Source organism: Pinus tabuliformis, chromosome 7 (assembly GCF_031772625.1).
Source record: "Pinus tabuliformis cultivar Carrire ecotype Pingquan chromosome 7, CPIR1, whole genome shotgun sequence".
NCBI classification, from domain to species: Eukaryota; Viridiplantae; Streptophyta; class Pinopsida; order Pinales; family Pinaceae; genus Pinus; species Pinus tabuliformis.
The window spans coordinates 191401777-191425304 of record NC_142293.1 but is presented as its reverse complement, the minus strand read 5'-3'; the positions used below and the strand labels follow the sequence as shown (position 1 = coordinate 191425304).

The following is a 23528-nucleotide window of genomic DNA, read 5'->3' as shown; positions in this document are numbered from 1 at the left end:
AACAGTGATATACAAGCACAAGAATCAATCACATCAACACAATTATTTTTGGACAATTGTCCCCAGAAGAACCTAATGCGGGAAAACTGGTGCAACAGATGAGGGTTTATTTATTATTCTTCAGCAAAAATCTCTTTACAAGGAATAATTTTGCAATACATAGAGAAACCTTCAAGAAAACACCTGAGATAATTTACCTCCTCAGTTAGGAGAAATTCTGACACCACAGAGACCCTTTATTCTGCACTGCGTCACCCCTGCATCATCTGCGTGAGGACTGGGTGAGATCTCGTCCCTGCCTACGCTGTCTCTCAGAGCTCTCCCTCTGCGTTGTCTCTCTGAGGCACTGTGTCACCTCCTCTTCAGTCTCTCACTGATGCTGAAACCCTCTTCTTCACCCTACAACTTTCCCTCTGAAATCGAACTCCTTCTCCTTGAGAATTGATTTCACTCGGGTCACTGAGTATTTGCCCGGTGTAACTCCAAATGACTCTGAAGTCTTCTCTTATACTTTTCATGTTGATGAATCAACGACCGAGATTAAGTATTTAATCAATGGCTAAGATTAAAACAAACTTGATCCTCATCTTTTAGAAGCTTCTCACCCATATCTCTATTAATACCCATTAATATTTTATTTTCTAAGTTTAGACTTCAAAACCCATTAAAAATATTAATTATTTTAATAACTCCTTATCCGGGTGGAATTTCTCCAAATGATTTTTGTGTCTTGGAGATCTCATGTGTTCTAGCTCCTCCACAAAATTTCAAAGCTAGAGCACATCCGATGCTACCCAAAATCAACAGGAACCTTTGGAGATGATTTGAGGATTACTCCTCAAATGAGGGATGATCATGATGCTTGGATACACTTTCAGCCTTCCTTTCATCATGACTCAACATTTGGAGCACAAAAAGGGCATGACGCCATGAAATTAGAAGCTTACAGCGGACATGTGTGGGTCTATTTTTGGCAGCATTTCATGTTTGAGCTAGTGGTTGGCTTGTAACCCAAGGTTTACTTTATGTTTAGTCATTATCAAACTTGTTTCGGGGCTTTTAGAGATTAAATGAGCGATAGAGCTCATATTTATAGAGAATCACTCCATTTGTTTTTATTATCATCACTTGTGGATTAATTCGACCTATTCTAGAGTTTCGACTTAGCTCTTGTACCTTGCTACTCTTGTGGAGATGTGAACTTTGTGGATTTTTGCTATTGGAGTCTATTCCTTGTTGTGGAGACGTCATATTGGGATAAATAAGGATTTTTCATTGATATCTTGTGAGTAATTTTCTTATTAAATATCTTTTATGGTTATTGTATGTAGTGTATTTTGCTAGGGTTTCTATATTCCATGTCTAAATGCATATCTTTATATGAATTCTTGGTGAAATATTGCATGCTTTAATTAAGAGTCGTAAACTCCCTTGAGAATGTCCTAGAGAGATTTTCTTTTGTTTTCATCCCCGTATTGAATGATAGCTAGAGCTTTAAAGTGAAAACTTAAGGTTTTTCTTCTTACTAGCTTCCAAGGTTTGATATTTCCATAGTAAATTCCCTAAGACTCCATTACCCAAGTAGTTAGAAGGCACTAACATCCACAGAGGTGGTCAAAACTATAAAAAATTTATCCTTTTCTCTTTCCTCACCTATTCTGGCTCTTTAATGCAAGCTGTTAGGGCTAGGGCTTAAGGTTGAATTCAACTAGGGTTGAAGAGGTGGGCTATTTTGAGGTTGCTACTTCTTGTTATATCTTATCTCACCTAAATCTTGAATTTTGCATGGTTGGAAATTGGAATAACCTCCTTAGGGCTGATGTCACAAGCCCTAGGTAATTCTAGGTTAATTAACCTTAGAATTGCATTAAGGCTTCAACTTTGGGCTAGTTGAAGGTTTGTTGATCCCCTTTGTTTGTCATACCTTTCTAGAAAACTTTTTCTTTGTCATATATGCCTAATTGTGCTATTTTTGGATCATATCATTCAAACCCTAGGTTGTAAGCTCTCCTTCATAGGTTCTTTTGAGGGTACACTTTTCCTTGTTATATAGAATTGAGCCTTGTTCTTAGTTTGAGTGCCCTATTTGAACCTATTGCAATTGTCACCTTGAGCTATTGAATTAGAATATCTATAATGTCCCCATATGCTTAGGGGGCATAAGGAAGGGGATCCGCTAGCCTATTAAGGTTCCCATAGGCTAGGGCGAGAAAAATTAATCAAGAGAACACAATTCACCTAGAAGAAAATATTACAAAAGCTAAAGTGGTGAAAAGAGAACATGGGTCATAGGCTAATGAAAAGTCACTTTAAAATTATAATGTGAGAAAACCCACTAAAGTGACTTTATTAAAATAAAAAGGTAAAAAGTGGCAAAAGTGGTGAATGAGTTATAAAAAGAGAAAATTAGGAGTCTTTCTTCATTCTTGCATTTGCTCACTTGAAAATTAGAATTTTGGAGAACTCTTGAGAAAGAGTCTAGGGTTTATGGAAACCCTCTTTGTTGGTTGCTAGTTTCGGTGTTGAAACTATACACCCTAGCTAATTTGAGAGTAGGATCATTCAGATTCCGACATTGTGCTTCAGTGGAGAAGATTTCAGGCAAATGTGTAAGTCCACAATGTTATTAGTTGATTTTATGTTCTAACTGTGGGTATTCTATCTTCATTTTACTCGCTGAGACTAAACTCGTTGAAAGGCCAAGTTCTGCCTTAGTTAAGTGTTGAAATTTCTAAGTCTGACACATCAGAAATCCCTACTGCATTATCTGGTTTATTATCTCCTATTGTTCTTTCCATTAACAAGTTATTTATAAATATAAATACAGAAATAAACACAAATGTAGCCTCAACACATAGAGATCAACTACTGAAATAACTGAGACAATCACACAAGGGACACCGTTATTTTTGGACAATCGTCCCCGGTAAAACCCAATGTGAGAAAACCGGTGCATCAGATATGAGGGTTTTATTATTATGCAATTTTCTAAATACAACTAGGGTGCCAGAAATGGCTCACCCTTCAGAGAATTTCCTTGGCAGAAGTACCTCTCCTTAGAGACAGATATTCTGACTGATCAGCAACCGGATGATTGATCCGACAGCAACTTCGATAATTCCTTAACTGGACAGCGAAAGATGCTCCAAGATTCTCTTAAGAACTGCGTCACCCACTTCTGCTATGTGTCTGCCTCTCTGCTCTCACTCTGACCCGCGTAAGTACCTCAGCGCTGCCTCTTCAACCCAGCGTCAACTCTACTAGCATCTGCACAGCCTCTGCTGCTTCTGCGTCAGCGTCTTGGCCCTCTACATCAGCGTCTTGTACCTCTGTGTCACCTATGTTGGCCTCCTCAGCGTTTGCGTCAGCCTTCCAAGGCTCTGCGCTGTCTCTCCGACACTTTCTCTGCCTCTCTGATATGTATTCTCGGCCTTTTGCCGAACTGCCCCTCGCTGCAACAGATCACTAACTCGATTTCTCAGCAAACCCTGCCCCAGAAAATCGAATTCTTAATCAACTTGGTGTGTCTCCAACTGACCCTCAAGCCACCTCTTATACTTTTCATGTTGATGATTCAATAGCTGATATTAAGTCCCTAATCAACAACTAAGATTAGATTTGGATTGATCCTTGTCATTTAGAACGTTTTCACCCATTTTATATTAATACACATTAAGATTTTAATTTTCCTAAGTTTATACTTAGGAACCCCATTGAAAATATTAATTATTTTAATATCTCTCCATCCGGGTGGAATTTCCCCAAACGATTTCCGGGTCTTGGAGATTTCATGTGTCTTTGCCTCTCCACCAATTTTCATGGCTAGAGCACATCCGATGCTACCACAAATCAACACTCCCTCTTAGCGATGAATGTGCTCTAGTAATGCTCCACCACTGAAACATCACACTGATCCTCCGCACCGGTACTTGTGTTGATGCTCAGCCTGCTGCCTCACATCCTCTCCACTGCTGCTCCCTGTACTGCTGCCCATAACACTGCCACTGCCACTGCTACATTTGTACTGCAACTTCGTCTCAACATGTTGCCCATACTGCCCCTAGCACTGCCACTGCTAACTGCTGCACTGCCACTCAGTTACTGAGAAGTAAGTAACTGACTTCTCCCAAACACTGACATCCCAGTCAGTTTGGAAGCCTCGTGACGCTGAAGCTACCTCTGCTACTATTTTGTGCTCCCTCTACTCCACTGCGCTGTTGCATACACTTCTGTGCCTCTCGCACTGCTGCAACCTCCATTGCGTTGCCTCAGATTTCTACACCCAAGCACTGCCTTGCTACTCCACTACACTTTGCTCCACCCAACATTTGTCATCATGCTACTGTCGTTAAAGGCTCCTGTAGCCAGATGTGATCCAAGAGTTTGGGCACCTCAAGGATCCTGCCCCTAGTATGTAGTCCTCCTGACTACAACTCAATATCACCCCACCTCTTCTCTAGAGGCGATGAGCACTCATGGCACAATCATCATCAGTGTCGACCTCTTTCTCTGCCTTAGTTGGAGCTGCCTTTGAATCATAAGCCTCTCCCTTGTTTTTCTTCCTGGAACATTGGGATGCATAATGTCCCAGCTCCTCACAATGGAAGCACTTAACCTTGGAGATGTCCTTCTTCTTCCTCTTCCCTTGTTGTCCCACAGATGCTAGAGCCGCATCCTCCTCCTCTTTCTTGATTCGACCTCCCTTACCACTACTCCCCACCTTGGTCATCCTCCTCATCTCTTCATGGCGAAGAGCTGCCCACATCTCCTCCCAACCGGGAAGAGTAGCCCTGCCCAAAATACTTTGGACAAATGTCTCCCACTTGGAGACGACATTCAGGGTAGTCCTAACCATAAATTCTAGATTTGGTATAGACCCCACGGAAGTAAGTTGGTCGTGAATCTCCTGCAACCTGAGAAGGAATGGATCTATTAGCTCTCCCTTCTGCATCTGATATGACCACAACTGATTCTCCAATAGCATCTTCCTTTGCAACGAAGAGCCCTGGTATAAGGTGGTCAAGGTGTCCCACATCTCCTTTGTTGTGTTCGTCTCAGCAATATGTGGTATGAAATGATCTTTGACCCCATCTAAGATCATGCACTTCGCCCTCGCCATTGCATCCTCATACTTCTCCTTCTCAGCTGGGTCAACTGGGATAGCCACGATTCTCAAGGCAAAGTCCTTGATGCCATGTCAATCCAGGACTACCAAGATCCTGGCCTTCCAGATGACAAAGTTGGAAGCTCTGTCCAACCTGTCCTGATCCCTTAGTTCGTTCAGTGCCATTTCAGCTCCTCTTCTGGACTCCCTCTGAGTCTTGACTCCCCTCCTAGAAATCTCCCTCTAAGTCCTGATTTCCCTTCTTGAAATCCTCTGGCCAACTGTCGAACTACTCCTCTCCAATCCTCCTTTGCCTCTGCAACACGGATCTGGATTCCTTGGCTAGAAATCCGTTGAGGTAGTGATTCCCTCTACCTTGGCTCCATCTCCTTAGACACTGTTTTGCTTCGACAGAAACAACGTCCCACCAGCTCCTCAAATCACAATCTGCCCACAGCTCCCCAAGCCTCGACAACTGAAGAAACTGAGCCTTTCAGGCTCTGCGCAATCCCGGCAAAGGCTGAATCTGCTCCTCCTGGCCACAACATTGATCCTTCTTGGCTGAGAAAGATGACTAGGCACTGTGTAGGTCTGATCTGCCCCTCTCTGCCTTTGTGCTGACCCTCCTCCTGGCTCGAAATGATGATGTAGGCTCTGCATCACTTCCTATCTTGCTACTTTTGCTCTGGAACAACGTTGTCTCTCGGGACAGCTGCTACTGCTGCAAATTTCAGATTTCTGCTGGTGCCTTCAGTCCTCCTGTGATCTGCAATGCTCTGATACCATGTTGAAATTTCTAAGTCTAACACATCAGAAATCCCTACTGCATTATCTGGTTTATTATCTCCTACTTGTTCTTTCCATTAACAAATTATTTATAAATATAAATACCGAAATAAACACAAATGCAGCCTCAACACATATACAGATCAAAAACTAAAATAATTGAGACAATCATACAAGGGACACCGTTATTTTTGGACAATCGTCCCCAGAAAAACCCAATGCAGGAAAATTGGTGCATCAGATATGAGGGTTTTATTATTATGCAGTTTTCTGAATACAACTAAGGTGCCAGAAATGGCTCACCCTTTAGAGAATCTCCTTGAAAGAAGTACCTCTCCTCGAAGACAGATATTTCCGCTGATCAACAACTGTTGATTGATCCCACAACAACTTCGACAGTGCCTTAGCTGGATAGCGAAAGCTGCTCCAAGATTCTCTCTAGAACTGTGTCACCCACTTCTGTTATGCATCTGCCTCTCGGCTCTCAGTTTGCCCCACGAAAGTACCTCAGCACTGCCTCTTCAGCCTAGCGTCAACTCTACTAGCATCTACGCAGTCTCTGTTTCTTTGCGTCAGCCTCTTGGCCCTCTGTGTCAACCTCTTGTACCTTTGCGTCACCTGCGTTGGCCTCCTCAGCCTCTACATCAACCTTCCAAGGCTCTGCGTTTTCTCTCCGACACTTTCTCTGCCTCTCTGATATGGATTCTTGGCCTTTTGTCGAACTGCCCCTTGCTGCAACAGATCAATAACTCGATTTCTCAGCAAACCTTGCCCCAGAAAATCGAATAGTTGATCAACTTGGTGTGTCTCCAACTAACCCTCAAGCCTCCTCTTATACTTTTCCTGTTGACGATTCAACGGCCAAGATTAAGTCCCTAATCAACGGCTAAGATTAGATTTGGCTTGATCTTTGTCATTTTGAACTTTCTCACCCAGTTTATATTAATACACATTAATATTTTAATTTTCCTAAGTTTATACTTGGGAACCCCATTAAAAATATTAATTATTTTAATATCTCTCCATCCGCGTGGAATTTTGCCAAACGATTGCTGGGTCCTAAAGATCTCATGTGTTTTAGCCTCTCCACCAATTTTCATGGCCAGAGCACATCCGATGCTACCACAAATCAACATTAAGGGGTCGAGTTCCTTTGTGAAAGAGGGTCGAGTTACGCTTGCACTTGTTGACTGAGTTGTTTGGTGAAAGGGGTTGAGGACTCTAAAAAGGCTGAATTTGTCATCGAAAAGAGGGTCGAGTTATATCATCCCTGTGGGCTGAGTTTTGTTGTGTGTTGGGACGAGTTTGGCTTCCTTGCTGAGGGCCGAGTTCTGTTCTTGTCGCTGGCCAAGTTGGGTTGTTCATGAGGTTGGGTTTCTCTTATAAAAGAGATTGAGTATCTTCACTGACAAGGGTCAAGTTGGTATTAATCTGGAAGGTTGAGTGCCATCTTGTTGGCTGTGCTTCCTGTGGTGTATTGTCTCTGTTAATTGGAGGCCAAATTTATTCTTGGAAGTTCAAGTTACTTATTCCTTGGATCAGAACAAACCACTGTGCACTGAAGATAATATTTTGAGGGTCCATATCAAACTTGAAGGCTGAAGGGTATCGTTGTATCTCTAAGTTATTTGTATCAGTCTCAAAGCTGAACGCATGTGGTGTTTCTTTAGGAGAAATTAATGTTTCATGTGAAAATTCCTAATCCTCAAGGAACCCCTACTGCAGCAAATATGAATCTACTTCACCTACTTGATTTTAATTACATTCATCAAGTTATTCTTTTGAATACTGAAGCAACTTACTTCTACAACCTACAGTACTTAAATTTGATTTGTATGAAACAAGGAAACTGAGCAAAGAACAAGATACATAGGACACAGTTATTTTTGGACAAAATAGTCCCCGGAAAAACCCAATGCGGGAAAACCGGTGCAACAACTCTTAAGGGTTTTCTATTATTAAGCAGTGATTCTGAATACAATGTTGGATGCCCTCCCGACAATCCAGTGACAGAGAAATACAATGGCGGAAAAATTGAGTGAGTTTTACGTCACTTCGCCCGGTAGATTCCAGCTGATCCGACAACAAAATTAGTTAACCCCGGCTACTTCTGCGTAGGCCCTGCGTTAGCTTTGCGCTGTCTCTTCTACCCATTGCGTCAACCTTCCCGGCTGTTCCGACAGTTCCTGGGCAGTTTCGGCTTTCTATGTGGAGGGCAGCTTTAGCTTCTGCGCTGGCCCTTCTGGCTCCGCGTCAGGCCTGCGTGGGCCCAGATTAGCCCAACGTCAGTCCTCCTGGCTGCTGCGCTGCCTCCACAAGCTTCTCTCTGCCTCTCTGTTTGTATTCCCGAACTATCCCTACCCCTCTGCTGCAAGATCTCCCCAATCGATTTTCCTCCTGAGAACTTCTCACCTCAGAAAATCGATTTCCTCAATCTCTCTGTGTGTCTCTAAATGAACCCCAAGCCTCCTTCTTATACTTTTCCTGTTGAGACTTCAATGGCCAAGATTAAGTCTCTAATCAACGGCTAAGATTAAAACATGACTTGATCCGCCTTCTAGATCATTCTCACCCATATTTTGATTAATACCCATTAATATTTTAATTTTCCTAAGTTTTAACTTAGGAACTCTATTAAATATATTAATTTTTTTAATAAAAGACAATTCGGGTGGAATTTCACCAAACGGTTGCTGGGTTCTTTAAAACTCATGTGCCGTAGCTGCTTCACCAACTTTCAAAGCTAGAGCACATCCAATGGTACCAAAAACTAACACTCCTTCTTAGCGAGGAATGTGCTCTAGCAACAATGTCCAATTGCATGTTGCTCTGTTTCTGAAGCATCTCCTTTCTGCATTGTTGCTGCCAACAACATTGTGTTGTTGTTGCTACTTTACTGCTACCCATAAGACTGCCACTGCCACTGCCACCGCTGATCTGTACTACAACTCCTTCTCAAATGATGCATCTGCTATGTTGCTGGCACTGCCACTGCTAACACTGCATTCGTATTGCAACTCAGGTGCTAAGAGAAGCAACTGAAAAACATCCAAAATTAATTGAACTTCATTGTGTTTAGCATAATACCATGAATGTTGGAATCTCACTGCTCTAGTATCTGACCCTCTGAATCTTTTGCGTTGCTGCTGACTTCTGCACTGTGCCATCTACAATGTTGCCAACCTTGCTCTACGCTGATCAATCTTTGGTCTCCGGCTACTGCATCTGTCCTCCAAACAATCCACTGCATCATCTGACACTAAGTCCATCTCGCTACTGCTGAATCTTTGGGCTTCCGTAGGAAGGAATTGATCCAAGAGGTGGACTCCTCAAGGATCCTACCCACATCTAGTCCTCCCGACTACAGCTCAATATCGCCCCATCTCCCTCTTGGAGATGCGTGGGCACTCATGGCAAACTCATCTTCGTCAATATTTTTTGAAGCAACCTTAGGATCATGCTTCTCATCCGTATCCTCTTTCTTCAAAGGGCACTAGGATGCATAATGGCCCATCTCGCCACAACTGAAACATTTCACCTTCAAAATGTCCACATTCTGCTCTGCTTCCTTTGATGCTAGAGCCGCGTTCTCCTCCTCCTTCTTGGTCTTCGTGCCACTCCCACTACTGCCATTGTGGTTGACCTTAACTAGGTCCCTCAATTTTTCCTGTCGAAGAGCTACCCACATCTCCTCCCATGAAGGTAGTTTTTCCCTGCCCAATATGCTTTGGACAACGACTTGCCATTCATTCGAGACTCCATTCAAGGCTATCCTCACCACCGTGGTTGAATGAGGAGTGGACCCCATTGCAACAAGCTGGTCTCTGGTGTCCTAAAGATGTTGAAGATAGAAGTTGACTCCTTCTCCCTTCTCCATAAATATCTGTTGTAATTTATGTTCTAGGTACATCTTCAGTTGTTCAGAAGAGCCTTCATACGGAGAAGACAAAGCTTCCCACATCTCTTGGGTTGTATCTTTGCCCTGCAAGTGTGAGACCACATGATCTCGAACTCCATCGAGAATGAGCCTCTTCGCCTTCCCCTGCTCGGCTTTGTAATTCTTTTTTTGATCGTTGTCAGCAGGAACAACTACAACATTTTTGACGTAGGCCTCGAGATCATATTCTTCCAAAACAACTGAGATTCTGATCTTCCATATGACATAGTTGGAAGCACCTTCCAACCTATCCTGATCTATGAACCCATGCGATGCCATCTCACCCAACTGTCGAACTAACTCCTCTAGTCACTGCTTAGCACTTCTCAGCTGCTCGGCAAGTGAGAAATTCAAACTTTTTTTGCAAAAGGTTCTCTGAGGAGAAAATTCCCCTTCTATGTGTCTTCGTTCTTTTCTGACAGATTTCTGCCTCGGCAGAAAATTGCGTCCTTCAAGCACTGCGCTGAGGCTCTATGTCACTCCCCCTGCCTCTGCAAACTCAAGATTCGGAAACCCTACCTCTCTGTCGACTCTCTCAGAGAGAGATTTCCTCAGAATCTTTGCTTCCCGACAAGAACTGCGCAATCCCTTCAAGGAGATTTGAATTGCTGCCAAGTGCATCTTTTGGCCTCACTGCTCAGCGCTAGATCTACTCTTCCCTGTTTCAAAATCAATGCTCTGATACCATGTGAAAATTCCTAATCCTCAAGGAACCCCTACTGCAACAAACCTGAGTCTACTTCACCTACTTGATTTTAATTACATTTATCAAGTTATTCTTTTGAATACTGAAGAAAATTACTTCTGCAACCTACACTACTTAAATTTTATTTGCATGAAACAAGGAAACTGAGCAAAGAACAAGATACATAGGACACAATTATTTTTGGACAAAATAGTTCTAGGAAAAACCCAATGTGGGAAACCCGGTGCAAGAGCTCTGAGGGTTTTCTATTATTAAGCAGTAATTCTGAATACAATGTTGGATGCCCTCTCGACAATCCAGTGACAGAGAAATACAATGGCAGAAAAACTAAGTGAGTTTTACATCACTTCACCCGGCAAATTCCAGTTGATCCAGCAACAAAACTAGTTAACCCTGGCTACTTCTGCACTGGCCCTGCGTAGGCCCTACGTCAGACTTACAGGCTCTACATTAGCTCTGCGCTGTCTCTTCTGCCCACTGCGTCAACCTTCCCGACTGTTCCGATAGTTCCCCGACATTTCCGGCTTTCTGCGTGGAGGGTAGCTTCAGCCTCTGTGCTGGCCCTTCTAGCTCTGCGTCAGGCCTGCATGGGCTCAGATTGGCCTAGCGTCAGTCCTCCTGGCTGCTACGCTGCCTTCACATGCTTCTCTCCACCTCTTTGTCTATATTCCCGAACTATCCCTGCCCCTCTACTGCAAGATCTCCCCAATCAATTTTCCTCTTGAGAACTTCTCACCTCAGAAAATCGATTTCTTCAATCTCTTTGTGTGTCTCTAAATGAACCCCAAGCCTCCTTATACTTTTCCTGTTGAGACCTCAACGACTGAGATTAAGTCTTCTATCAATGGCTAAGATTAAAACATGACTTGATACGTCTTCTAGATCATTCTCACCCATATTTTGATTAATGCCCATTAATATTTTAATTTCCCTAAGTTTAGACTTAGGAAGCCCATTAAAAATATTAATTATTTTAATAAAATACAATCCGGGTGGAATTTCACCAAACAGTTTCTGGGTTCTTTAGAACTCATATGCCTTAGCCTCTCCACCAATTTTCAAGGCTAGAGCATATCTAATGCTACCAAAAACTAACATTTCACACTGAGCTTTTGAAGTTTTCCATGGTTATGTGGTCATCTGCTTGGTGCCACTAGTAAATTTTGTTGAATTTGGAGAACTTTTTGATAAAAAAATTCGTTTTGAGCAAAAAGGAAATGGTTCAATATAAGGCACCAATGGGATGGAATTCATCAGAATAACTTTGTTTTACAATTTGAGAGCAATATATTGATGTGTCTAGGACTAGCAAACAGGTTTTCTACGATGAGCAGTGAATGAAATCACATATCTGCTTGACAAGTGATCTAAGATGTATACACATTGACCTAGAAAGCATTCTTGTTTCTTGTTGGAATAGAGGGAAAAGAGCAACAAATATAGGCTTCTACCTGTTAAGTGTCAAAACTTTTCCTAGTTAGAAAATGCTAGAGTGAAGGTTGAAGTTGAACCTTTTGATGAAACATCTCCATAATAAGTGCAAGAAAAATCTCCTGTCTTGGCTTTTTCTTTAGAACAGCAATTATACTCATTTTAATTTTGGTAACATATTCTGGAAGTTGGATTTTGTTTTTATTGGACATTTGCAATTTCTGTTGCCCTTACTGCTTACACGCATCCTTTATTTTAATTCATCTATTGTAATCGATTTTATATGTTGCGAAGCTTGATGAATGTTTTTTATTAGGTTGTTCCGTAAGTATATTTTTGGGGAAGCAGATGAGGTGGAGTTAAAGTTTGTGAACAGGTATACAACTATTTATTGCTTCACCTTCTTAACTGTCACTATTTGTATCCAGAAAATAAGACTTTACCATGGGATAATGCTTATTGAAGTGGTTTTCTGTATTCTAGTAAAGTTTTTAAAGCAACCTTTCAAATTTTGTTGGGCATAAAAGGAGTTCTGAGCTTTTTGGGTTGAAAACCTCATATGTATCTGAAGAAAGATTTGTACATGCTGGCAGGAGAAAAAATGAAGATTTGACCCTATTAGGTATTATCTTGAACCAAGAGATCAGAAGGCTGTCCACAGAGGTATATCCTTCTGCTCAGACCTAGGCAGACTATTGTGTATTGTTACTTCTCGTAATGCATTCACTGCAGAATCTGGAATTTCAGGGAGAATATTGGGAATTTTAATGAGCTTGACGAGTGTTAAACGGAACATTGAGAATATATGGAGACAGAGATGGAAATGTTACCATATTATACCATTGTGCTTATAAATGGCATACAAAGTTGTGTGTGTGTGTATATAAAGCAAGTTCCATTACTATCGTTAGGAACTGCTCACCTAATCTCATCTGTACATATGAGTACAAATGCTCAAAAGATACATCAGTTAAGCACTTGTATTATGATATGACATCAAATTAGGTATCATGGAATACATGCAACAGCCTTCTATTGAATAGCAGCCATTAAAACAACACATTACAGATCTGATATCATAACAGCTGTAAGGGGATGAATGGCTCTCTCTTAACGGCCCTCTTATGTTACCAATAGTCCACTCTATGAAAACAAACAATATCCTGCAGCAAAAGAAACGTACACAAACATGAAATGGCAGCTATACATAGATATTTCAGCCCTTACAAGACCTGTAGATTGAGTTCCAAAATCTGTCCAAAAGAACTGTAACAGCCAGACAATAGTTCAAGGTATCTTCCTCTATATGAAACCACACCGTTGCAAATGAAGTGATGCCCCCTGTTACCGCCCAAATTAAAAGGTATCGTTAAGGTCGTCATGAGACGTTAAGGTGGCACCGTTACTCCATGGACACAAAATTGTAAACACAGTATATGCAGCAAAGCAAGTTAATTTAGTTTATTATGATCTTTTGTTTACAAAGTATTGTCTTTATTTCATGGAAACAGAACACAAGAAAATTTCTGGTTTGGAACATTTGTGTAGGTTATTAGAGTGAAATGGTCTCTACATGCGAGAGAGGAAATTATCTTTGAGCTTTCAGAGCATTTGAGGGGTAAATTCACACAGGACATATTGAAAAATGTAAGAGTAAGCACACGAGAAATGATTGGTGAGCAAGAAGCTGTTCGAGACCGACTCTTTACTGTTCAAGATGTTATGCAGAATAATGTGCGAGCGTGGTTACAGGTAAGATTGTAGATTTAAATGCATCTATCTGTATAGACTGTAAATACAAGATTAATTCTCAATTGATTCTTTCAACTATAAAAACTGTTAATGCAGGACAAAAGTATCCGTATTACACATAACATATCAGTTTTCGGAGGTGGGGGCCTTATTCTCTCTATAATTACGGGGCTTTTTGGAATTAATCTTGATGGTATGCCCGGTGCACACAATACGCCATATGCATTTGCTGTGTTTACTGCAATATTAATCATTCTAGGCGTGACTCTGATTGGTGGCGGAGTCCTCTATTTTGGGTTGAAACAGCCTATCACTGAAGAACAACTGGCAGTGCGTAAAATGGAATTGCAAGGTATTGTAAAACATTTTCAAACAGAAGCAGAGAATCATGCAAAGGTTCGGAATTCTTATTCTACACATGGATTACAATTAGAAGAAGGTGATGGCAGTCTTCCGTTCGCTAGTTATGTTGTAGTCGCATAAGTTGTCGGTCCATATTTATATTCTGAGCGCATAAGTTGAAAATGGCTGCTCTTATATGTTTGAGCTTTGAGCTTTGATCATAAATAAAAAGCAATTAGAGCTGTTCAGACTTCTTTTCAACACCAGATTCAGAATACTCAGAAAACTCTCTGCATTTTATTGTATAGTCCACTGAATGTTGAAAAAAGTGAGAGTGAAGTGCAGTTTCCTTGTCAACACTAATAATACAAAATCATGATTAGTTTTTTTATGATGAATGACAGAATTGTATCTCTTCGACTGTTTTCTAACATAAAACTATAGTCCTATAGAAAATTAATTATGGAATAAGCAGAGCTGCTTTGTACCTTAATGTAGATCTGGTCGGTTAGCGTTCTCAATGGATATCATACAGAAATGCATCATATAAGTCGGCATTGCTTTTTGTATGACACTTATTGATTGTTTTTCCCTCTTTTTTTTGTTTCAATAGAAGACTTTCATCACTGAAAAGATTGTAAAAATTTGAAGCCGACAATTATTTTACAGATACTATATATTCTTCTTGATATGTGAGAATTAACGACATATGATTGTTTTTTGGGGGTGTAATGAGGTTGCTACATGCAAAGCAGTACAATATAAAGTGGTGCATATTCTGGGGCAAATACACTGATTTAGCCAATTAGAATTACCTTTGTTTCTCTTTCAAAAAAAATGTGTTCATGACATTTCTTAGATTTGGAGATAGTTTTCCAATTTAAACATTTTCGACCAAATATTGGTGTGTGCATAACCTAATTTTATTGATAGAAGAAAAATGAATTCTACAACCCAGTATTGAAGACATTATAACATCCACGTCAATCTATATTAGATCAATATAGATTGAGTGGGCCTAATGGTTAAGAGCATGTGTTTCCTCCTAGGAGGTCACAGGGTCAAAACCAGAGGGGGGAGAGTATGTATGCCTTCGTAGACATAGCAGTCAAATCGCTGCTTGGAGGTGGATCTTTTGTCCCACAAACAAAAAGGTCTCATAAACCAATTTGCTGTCTGGCTACAATAATAAATTTTAAACCCACCAAATAATAACTATTCATAAATATTCATATATGTAACACTAAAAATCAAATCATATTACCTATGAAAAGAAGAAATCAGGTCAAATACTTTATTAGGTTGCTTGGCACATTTCCTTGCTGTTTTTCAACACTAAGCTATATGAACCAAGCATATATATATATATATACCAAGAGATTTGCATGTCAATTTTTTTTTGGATATTTCTTAATAGATCCAAAGTGAATACAAACCTATGCTGGCATAATACTATTGTAAATAAAAGTCTGTGCCAGTCAGAGCTTGGATGAACATAGTTTGTCTAGTATTTATACAAGCGTAGACTATTATTACGTGCAAGTGTATATGATTATTTGATAATTCATGATATTTTGCATTTTGATTTTTTTATAATTCTCTCGAGTTAGCATTATTATTGCTGGCAACTTTTTATATGTTGGAATTGCGTTCTATTAACTCTTTATTATGTATTATTTTGAGTTGTGCTGATAACATACAGTGTCAAATATGGGGATTTTTTTTATTTTTATTTTTAAGAAGATTGAGGAGAAACAAAGAAGGTCCAAAAAGAATTAGAAGTATCAAGATGATCCTATCTTTATAGAAGAAATAGGAAATTAAGATGAAGTGAGTATTCAAGAATTTTCTATATTATTATAAGAGAAGATATTGCATGTAGAATGACCATGCTTGCAATGAGTTAAGAAGGGTTAGCCCAAAGATTGGAGAATATTTTTAATAAAGAGGAAATGTTAAATTCAACAAACATTTTTCAAATTATTTTTAGAGAAATAGAAAATGGTGGAAATCAAGTTAAAAATAAGATTTCTCACCACCAAGGTGTCATCTCACATTGTACATGTTACATTCTATATATTTGGAAGCAATGAGGACCCTTTGACATAAATCAGAAAGTTAAAACACTTAATTGGAAGAAGTTCCTAGCTTGTGGATACCACATGTGGCATCAAAAGATATTTTATAGAGTCAAATCAACTATTTTAGGGGTGCACCTTTGTCTAAGAAGGTTTCAAGGAGTTATCATTTTCTATTTTATGAAAATGAAGTTGAATGAAGACATATTTAGAGGAGTATTTCCATGAAAGATGTTGAAAGTAGTCCATTGGCCATCATAATCCTTAGAATGAAGGTAAAGTGGACCATATCAAGTACCCACCTTAGGAGCGTTTTATGTGGACCTAACCACTCTTATGCACAAGAAATAAGGGGAAAGGCACTTATGAGGAAGAGCACCCTACTTATGAAGATGTGTGATAGGTTGGACCCTTTATTAATGGATTCCTCCAAGCATATAGAGGAGTGGTCCCCTCTAACGGGATTCTTGGGTGCTTTATGGATCTGATCGTTGAAGGATGGGCCCACTTTGGAGAACACCCTACATATCAAGATGTCGTTCAATATGTGGTACTATTTGGTTGGAAAAGTAGTTGAGATCTATTGTCCCCTTAGTCGTAACTACTTGGGTGTGGTGTTTCAGCTTGCATGAGCTTTCTTGCTCATCTCATCTAGACTCAGACTTGTTCTAGTTTTCCTTCAGAGTTACGATGATCTCACCTCAAATCGATTCTCAATTTTCTTATATGCTTCAGCCATGGTATATCATCTCCTATCTTTTAAGCCTTAGGTAATACTTGCACTCATAGATGGTACATGTTGGGAGGGCCCTTGTAATAGTACACATTAGACATTAAATAAATATATGAATGTAATGTAATAAAGGATAAATGAATAAAGAGAACATAACGAATGATTACTTGGAATGGATTATAAACCTAGTTGATTAACCTTCCTAAATACATGTCTTGAATATTGTGTGTTCTTGATGTTCTTGCTAAATGTAAGTCTCTTTCAATGCACGTGCGAGATCTAGGAAATTACAACATTGGCATCGTTGCCTCCTCCATTGGGTTTGGGTAGTAGAGGGTCGATCGAACTTGAAAGAGATGGAGAGATCAAGATGACTTGCAAGTTGAAAATTTGTTTGGAAAGATGCTCTTGCAAGAATCTCGGAGCAGTGAATGGGAGTGGTCTGCATCTGCAAATAATAGTGAAATGAAGAATCTGCAATTTGAAAGATATGCTTATTGATGAAAATTTAAGAGGCTGCTTGATATTAATTATGCTCGAGAATATTTGTTGAGTAATATTGATGTTGTGCGAGAGAATTTTTTTTATTGCTCGTGGATGTTGCTCAACTTTTTGATTGACAATTGTAAAGTCGAATTGCAATTGGAATGCTATGCATGATCTGCATGGTATTCTTCACAGCTAATGTCTTGAATGAGTACAAAGTTTCCGCCCGCTCATATGTGGAGCCTCGGGAACCGTCCATTGAATTACAAGGCCATTTGCCTAATGTAGATTTACCTGCTGTTAAGAAAATAACTTGCTACAGCTTATTATTTTGTGCAAAGAATGCTGGTTGACTCAGCACTTGTTGGTCGAATGAAGCTAGGGGATGGATTAGACATACTCTTGATGGTAGCCCAAGTCGAATATTTTGTATTAAAAGGTTGTTCCCAGTTGATATCATTGACATGGAGAATACTATTATCAACCATCTCCAAACGAGAATCCAGTCGAAGGAAACTAAAAATGGTGGTAAGTCCTTTTGCACTGAAGTCCTCTGCATTATTGTTTAGAAAAGTATAAGTGTCTTGCCTACCTGACCATGGGGAGGACGCATAAAATCTAATAAACAACTAGAGCAATGATCTGTACATCATGATATTCCAACCTAATGACCATGGCCAAATCAACAGTGTTCAGTGTTACCTACTTAGCAACTGTGTTATTCCAAGCAACGGCTCGACCGTTATGGAAGAGGGAATGAACTCTCGAGCAAAGAGGGAGGAAATAACTGTCAACTGAATCTTTCGCATCCAAATAGGGGTGATCGACCTTCCAGCGTTGGCATACTATGCAGACCAAAAGAGCAAAGGATTACAGGCAATAACCTCGTGTCGGGGTGTGTCATCTAGCTTCCAGCTTTAGCCTACTATGCAGACGAAAAGACCGAGGTATTCAAAGGAATAACCTCGTGTTGGGGTGATGTTCTATTCATTTGCTCTAAAGTTCTAAGGTTCTAATTCTCCACGTAAGTCTCCACGTTTTCAATCTGGTGACTAGCGACCCCGTTGATTCAATGATTCAAGGGTTCTGAACATGGGACGAGAAATATTTTGCATTTGGTATAATGTGTGGTCAGATAAGTTGCATTTATGGATAGCCTTGGTCGATGCATTGGAGTAATAGTTGGCTGGTATTGGTACCATTACTTGCTCATGAAAACATCGACCGATTTGCATAGTTGGACTACTTTAAGATTGTGTTGATGTAAACTTCTGGATATTTGTTGTGTACTTAAAGATTGTTTGGATGGAATAGAAATCGACTCTTTATGTGCAAAATACAGTATTCAACCACTAAGTCTTTAAATAAGAGACAGACCAGGGAAGTTTGAATAGAAATAGACTTTTTATATGCAAAATACTAGTATTCACCTACCAAGTCTTTAAACAAAAGACAAATAGAAGTTGCTACTCAACAAGTCCCTGCTTGCAGATTATCCATGGCTCAGTTAGGGATATAGAGTTTACCCAAGTCAATTAAGCGTAAACAATAAAGATACAAAAAACAAAAAAACCCCAGACAAAATCAATAGAACTAATGATAGGAAAGGATAACGAATACAATGGCTATGTTATAACCTTCCAATTCTTTGCATTGTTGTATTAGCAAAGACAAATTGAAGAAAGATGAAAATTGATAATTATTTTCTAAACATTATTATGAGAGCAATATAACTTACCATGTTTGCATGGAGCTAAACCACACATAGTGTGTTTTTATTATTGAACAAAAATTCATGAAAATTATTGTAAATGTTTACTAGCAATTGCGCCAAATGTTGCAAAGGAAACGCAGTAAGTTGGTAGCATATGAAAAAAAAGCATAGATGGAGAGTGATTCCTCTCCATAGAAGCAGATTTTTTGAGGAAAGATTCACCTCTGTTTTAGAGTGAATGTTTGCTTATCCTTCTGAAGCAACAATTCATACTGGACATTCCCCATTGGTTCAACTTTCAAAATCATATCATTGTAATATTTGATTCCCAAAAACAATGTATTGTCATTTTTAAATGCACCATCAAAAACATAAATGAGACCGGGGATATCTTAACTTATTAGAATTTAAATGAAAATTTAATTAGGTGTAGTTAGAAATGGTGAAGTGTGAAAACATAGGGAAAAATGCATATGGATCAAGTGGCTTGTAGTTGAAGCTAAAAATTTGGGTGAAGTTGTTGAAGTTTGGATGTTTAGCAACAATATTCCAATCATTGTAATTCATCATGTAATTGAAGCTTGTGATAGGATTTTCACTCTCCAATACTCTTTGTAATTGAGCTTGACATGGAAATGTATTCTAATTGGGCACATGTTAGAAGTGCACTATACAAGAGTAGATGTATTGTTATTAGTGGGTGTTTGTACCCCCAGACTCATCAGATGTGGGGAATCTCTCCTGCAATGAATTGAAAGTGCATGAGCTTTGTATCCTGTCAATTGATTCAATTAAAAAAAAAGAGGACTTTGCCAAAGTGGATAGGGTTGACATACTCAATACAAGCTCCAGGAGAAGTGAGATTGTTGTGGCAGCCACAAGAACGTGTAGGGCAAGAGACAATAGTGTCATCTTTGTGACACAACAACTAAGATTCCTCTCAGCCAGAAACTATGAATATATACAAATCACATTCCAAGTCAATGCAACAAAACACAATTCACCACATTACATTGATTTCATAGGAACTCTAAATTCAAACTAATCTAACTTTCATTAATGAATTAATCTTGCCAATGTTATTAATTACTAAAACATAAAACAGGGGATGGTCACTATCGAGTTCTGCTCAAATTGTCAACTACACATAAGGTAGGGTTTTCCTTTTTAAGGTATGTGGAGATAAACTATTGGAATTTTACTGCTTAATATCATTCGGGACATTAGTTTGGAGTGTGTTCAATATCACCACTAAAATTCTATGAGAAAAATCATAAACTTAAACTACAAATCACATGGGAATGAACCATCAAGTTCTTTCATTTATAGTATGCACATGAGAATGGGCCACCATGTTTGTCGTCTTTGGTAAAATTGAGTTATGCTTTTTTTTTTATTATCACTGAAGACATGTTGTAGACGATCACAGTTAAGCATTCTTATCCTAGGCTGAAAGGAGTCTACAAACTCCACTTTGTGCTGTAAAAACACATGCAAAAAGAATAACCTAACACACTCTACACATGGCATCGCAGTCCAACAAAACATTAGATTCGATAATTTTCATGTATTCTGAAGTGGGATTTTGCATGTTGAATTCATCTTCAACAAGATTTGGAATTTCCAATACCATGAGAGAGGAGGAATGCCTAAAAAATATTCCTTCTCTTAGTTTCCTTCTAGTACCCCTTATAAAGGATGAGCATTTAGGCGGATGACATGATCTAATCTAGAGCGATAATCAATCCCATAATGAAAGCTTGGTCATAGCCAGGCCTCACTATCAGATTAAATACATCTCCTCCCACACTTATATATGATTTGACCGGCTTTGGCTTCACCTGCAAAACATCAAACATTTTCAGAACTTGGCATGAATGTAGTCTAAATAATTACTCTGAGCATACATATTGAATGTAACAAGACTTACAGGAATATATGGACCTCTGTGACGACCTCATTAGAGTAGTTCACAAGGTTGAAGCAACACTTGGCATAACATCCTTCAACATGGTAATCTGACGTCTTCTTCTTTTTTCTTTTTGCCGAAGAACACATACAATTTTGCTAAAGTATTTTTGTAGATTAGAAGAGATGGAATTCTTCTGAAAATGAACAATGGTTGGGCATCCCTGAACTCTCCTAAGAATCTTTTCCATTCATTCTATAGACTCAAATTATTGATTGTTGATACAAGACTGATTTGCAGGAGTTAGAAGAGAATAATCCAAAAATTGTGCCTTTAGTGAATTGTTGAAGAACCTTTTGCATTTATGATTCATAATTCATGTAAGTCATGTAGAAAAGCTACCTACCTCTTCCTCCACCATCGGTGTTTGTGCCTATACCAACAGCTAGGTAAGACAGTGTGTTTTAACATGTTCTTAAAATAGCTTATTTGTATTCACTTGTGATAATATGCTTTTTAAGTAAATCATTTATATTCACCTATACATTGTTGTTTATATTTGGAAATAATGAATAATTTCAGACCTTTATGTCCATTTGTGACTTCTCTAATGGATATCGCTCCTAAAGTGCTTGCAAAATCAACCCTAAAACAATACAATAATTAATCCCAAACCTCAACCTCGAAAAAGGTAGTTCCTTGTTGTTAGGTCATAAATGGATTTGATTTTTCACTCCCGGTCCACATTTGATTAGGAAGAGACCTACAATCATCCCACTTTTTCCTCTTGCAATGTCCATAGTTTTATGCATTTACCTTATTTGTTCTTGATTTTCATTCACAATAAAACTTCAATTTTTTAGGCCTTCTTTTGTGGATTTTGCTTCATATTCATGAACCGTTACTTCAAACTTTGTAACTAAGATTGAAGAGATGGGTGCCCTTGCTTTTGTTTTCCATTTGTGTGTCATTAAGTCAATTATGATCTATTGATGTAGAGTATTTGAGTAGGCTTGACCTTCTAGAAACAATGAGTAGAGTGGAGTAACATGTTGGAAGTTTTGGTTATGAATAGAATTCATGTCTAATTATTTCCTTTTATTGTTTGATCACGTGGTGTGGTTGATCCAATTGGAGTGACAATGAAGAACTGTAGTGCAGTTATTCAAATAGGGGTTTGTTTGGTTGTTATGCTGGGAATAATGGGAGGTAGACATGGTAATGAGAATGGAGGCAATGTAGTTCTGGCGGCTAAACTAACATCCACATTAAACCCAATCCCAAGACTGGCACTGATCTTTGCCAATCTGACAACTCTACTATCATTAGCTAGGTCGTTCAATACTTTCTTGAGTCCCTTGGAACCCAACAATCTGCTTACAGTTCTACAAGCACAAAAAACATCACAAAGCAAGGTATTTACAATATTTACAACATCTGATACTGCATTCTCTTCTCTCCCAAATAAAATGCTAGCCAATTTGACAATCAATGAGAAGAAAAAATTGTTGTTGGCCCATTGCATTTCCAAGTTCTACACATTTACAGATTTCCATGAATTTAATAACCATGCAAACACAATGCCAACTGATAGCAATGGGGAAAATAAAATTTGAATATCACTGGAGATGGTGGGGTACTGTGTCGTTTGGTTATGTGACCACACCAATCATTAGCGTTGTGCATGTTACAGATTTCTTGGCACTTTACATAAGAAAATAAGGCCTATTTATGGTAAGAGGATAGTTACGTATGTTAAACTTGCCTGATAAATAAATTTATGTTGTGCATGCAACTATCTTGACCATCATAGCCACACAAAACAAATAATCATCTTGTGAAGTCTCTAATATGTCCAAATTGATGATTTCTTGGAAAAATATGCTTTTGCAGAAACTGAATCCAAGTGAGAAAATGGATTGTACCATTTTCAACTTCAAGTTAGTGGTATATTTATACCATTGATCATATTCATAACATTGTCCATAAAGATTGATTTGTTGGAGTTATACGAGAATAACCCAAAATTTGTGCTTTCAGTGAAATTTGAAACAACCTCCTCCATATGTCACTTAGAATTCATGTAATTCATGTAGAAAAGAAACCTACCTCTTCCTCCACCGGTTTGTTTAACTGTACAAGGAACTGGGTATGTTTTGATTTTCTCAATTCAACTTGGTATCTTATGACTTGATATGTATTGAGATGTTCTTAAGATTTGTTTATATTCAACTGTTTGATATGTAGTAATATGTTTCTAAAGTAATTTTTTTTGTTTGTATTGAGTTATATGTTGTTCCTTTAATTTGGAAATGATGAATATATTTCAAATTGGTGGGTCCATTTGTCACTGCCCAAATGGATATTTCCTTCAAGTGATGGCACCATCAAATCTAAACGATCCATCTATCGATCCCGATACTCAAACCTGACTAAGGTATTTTTTATATATTAGATCGTAATTAGATTGGAGTTTGAAAAAATAAGACCTATTTATGGTAAGAGGATAGTTAGGTATGTGAATCCTGCCCAATAGTAAATTCTTTTGTG

General features: G+C 38.9%; 1 protein-coding gene and 1 pseudogene across 3 annotated transcripts in view; both read left to right on the top strand.

Annotated features, from left to right (window-relative positions):
* The window catches only part of LOC149246506 (uncharacterized), a 304091-nt gene extending 289642 nt beyond the window's left edge, over positions 1-14449 (top strand). For all 3 annotated transcript variants that reach the window (XM_089457953.1, XM_089457951.1, XM_089457952.1), the window contains 4 exons: positions 12281-12340; positions 12558-12627; positions 13513-13716; positions 13813-14449. In XM_089457953.1, the coding sequence (XP_089314079.1) occupies positions 12281-12340; positions 12558-12627; positions 13513-13716; positions 13813-14199 (721 nt within the window). In that variant the 3' untranslated portion in view covers positions 14200-14449. The remainder of the gene's footprint in view (positions 1-12280; positions 12341-12557; positions 12628-13512; positions 13717-13812) is intronic.
* Positions 14450-22120: 7671 nt separating this feature from the next.
* LOC149246505 (fasciclin-like arabinogalactan protein 9) lies at positions 22121-22700 on the top strand (annotated as a pseudogene).
* Positions 22701-23528: the final 828 nt, after the last annotated feature.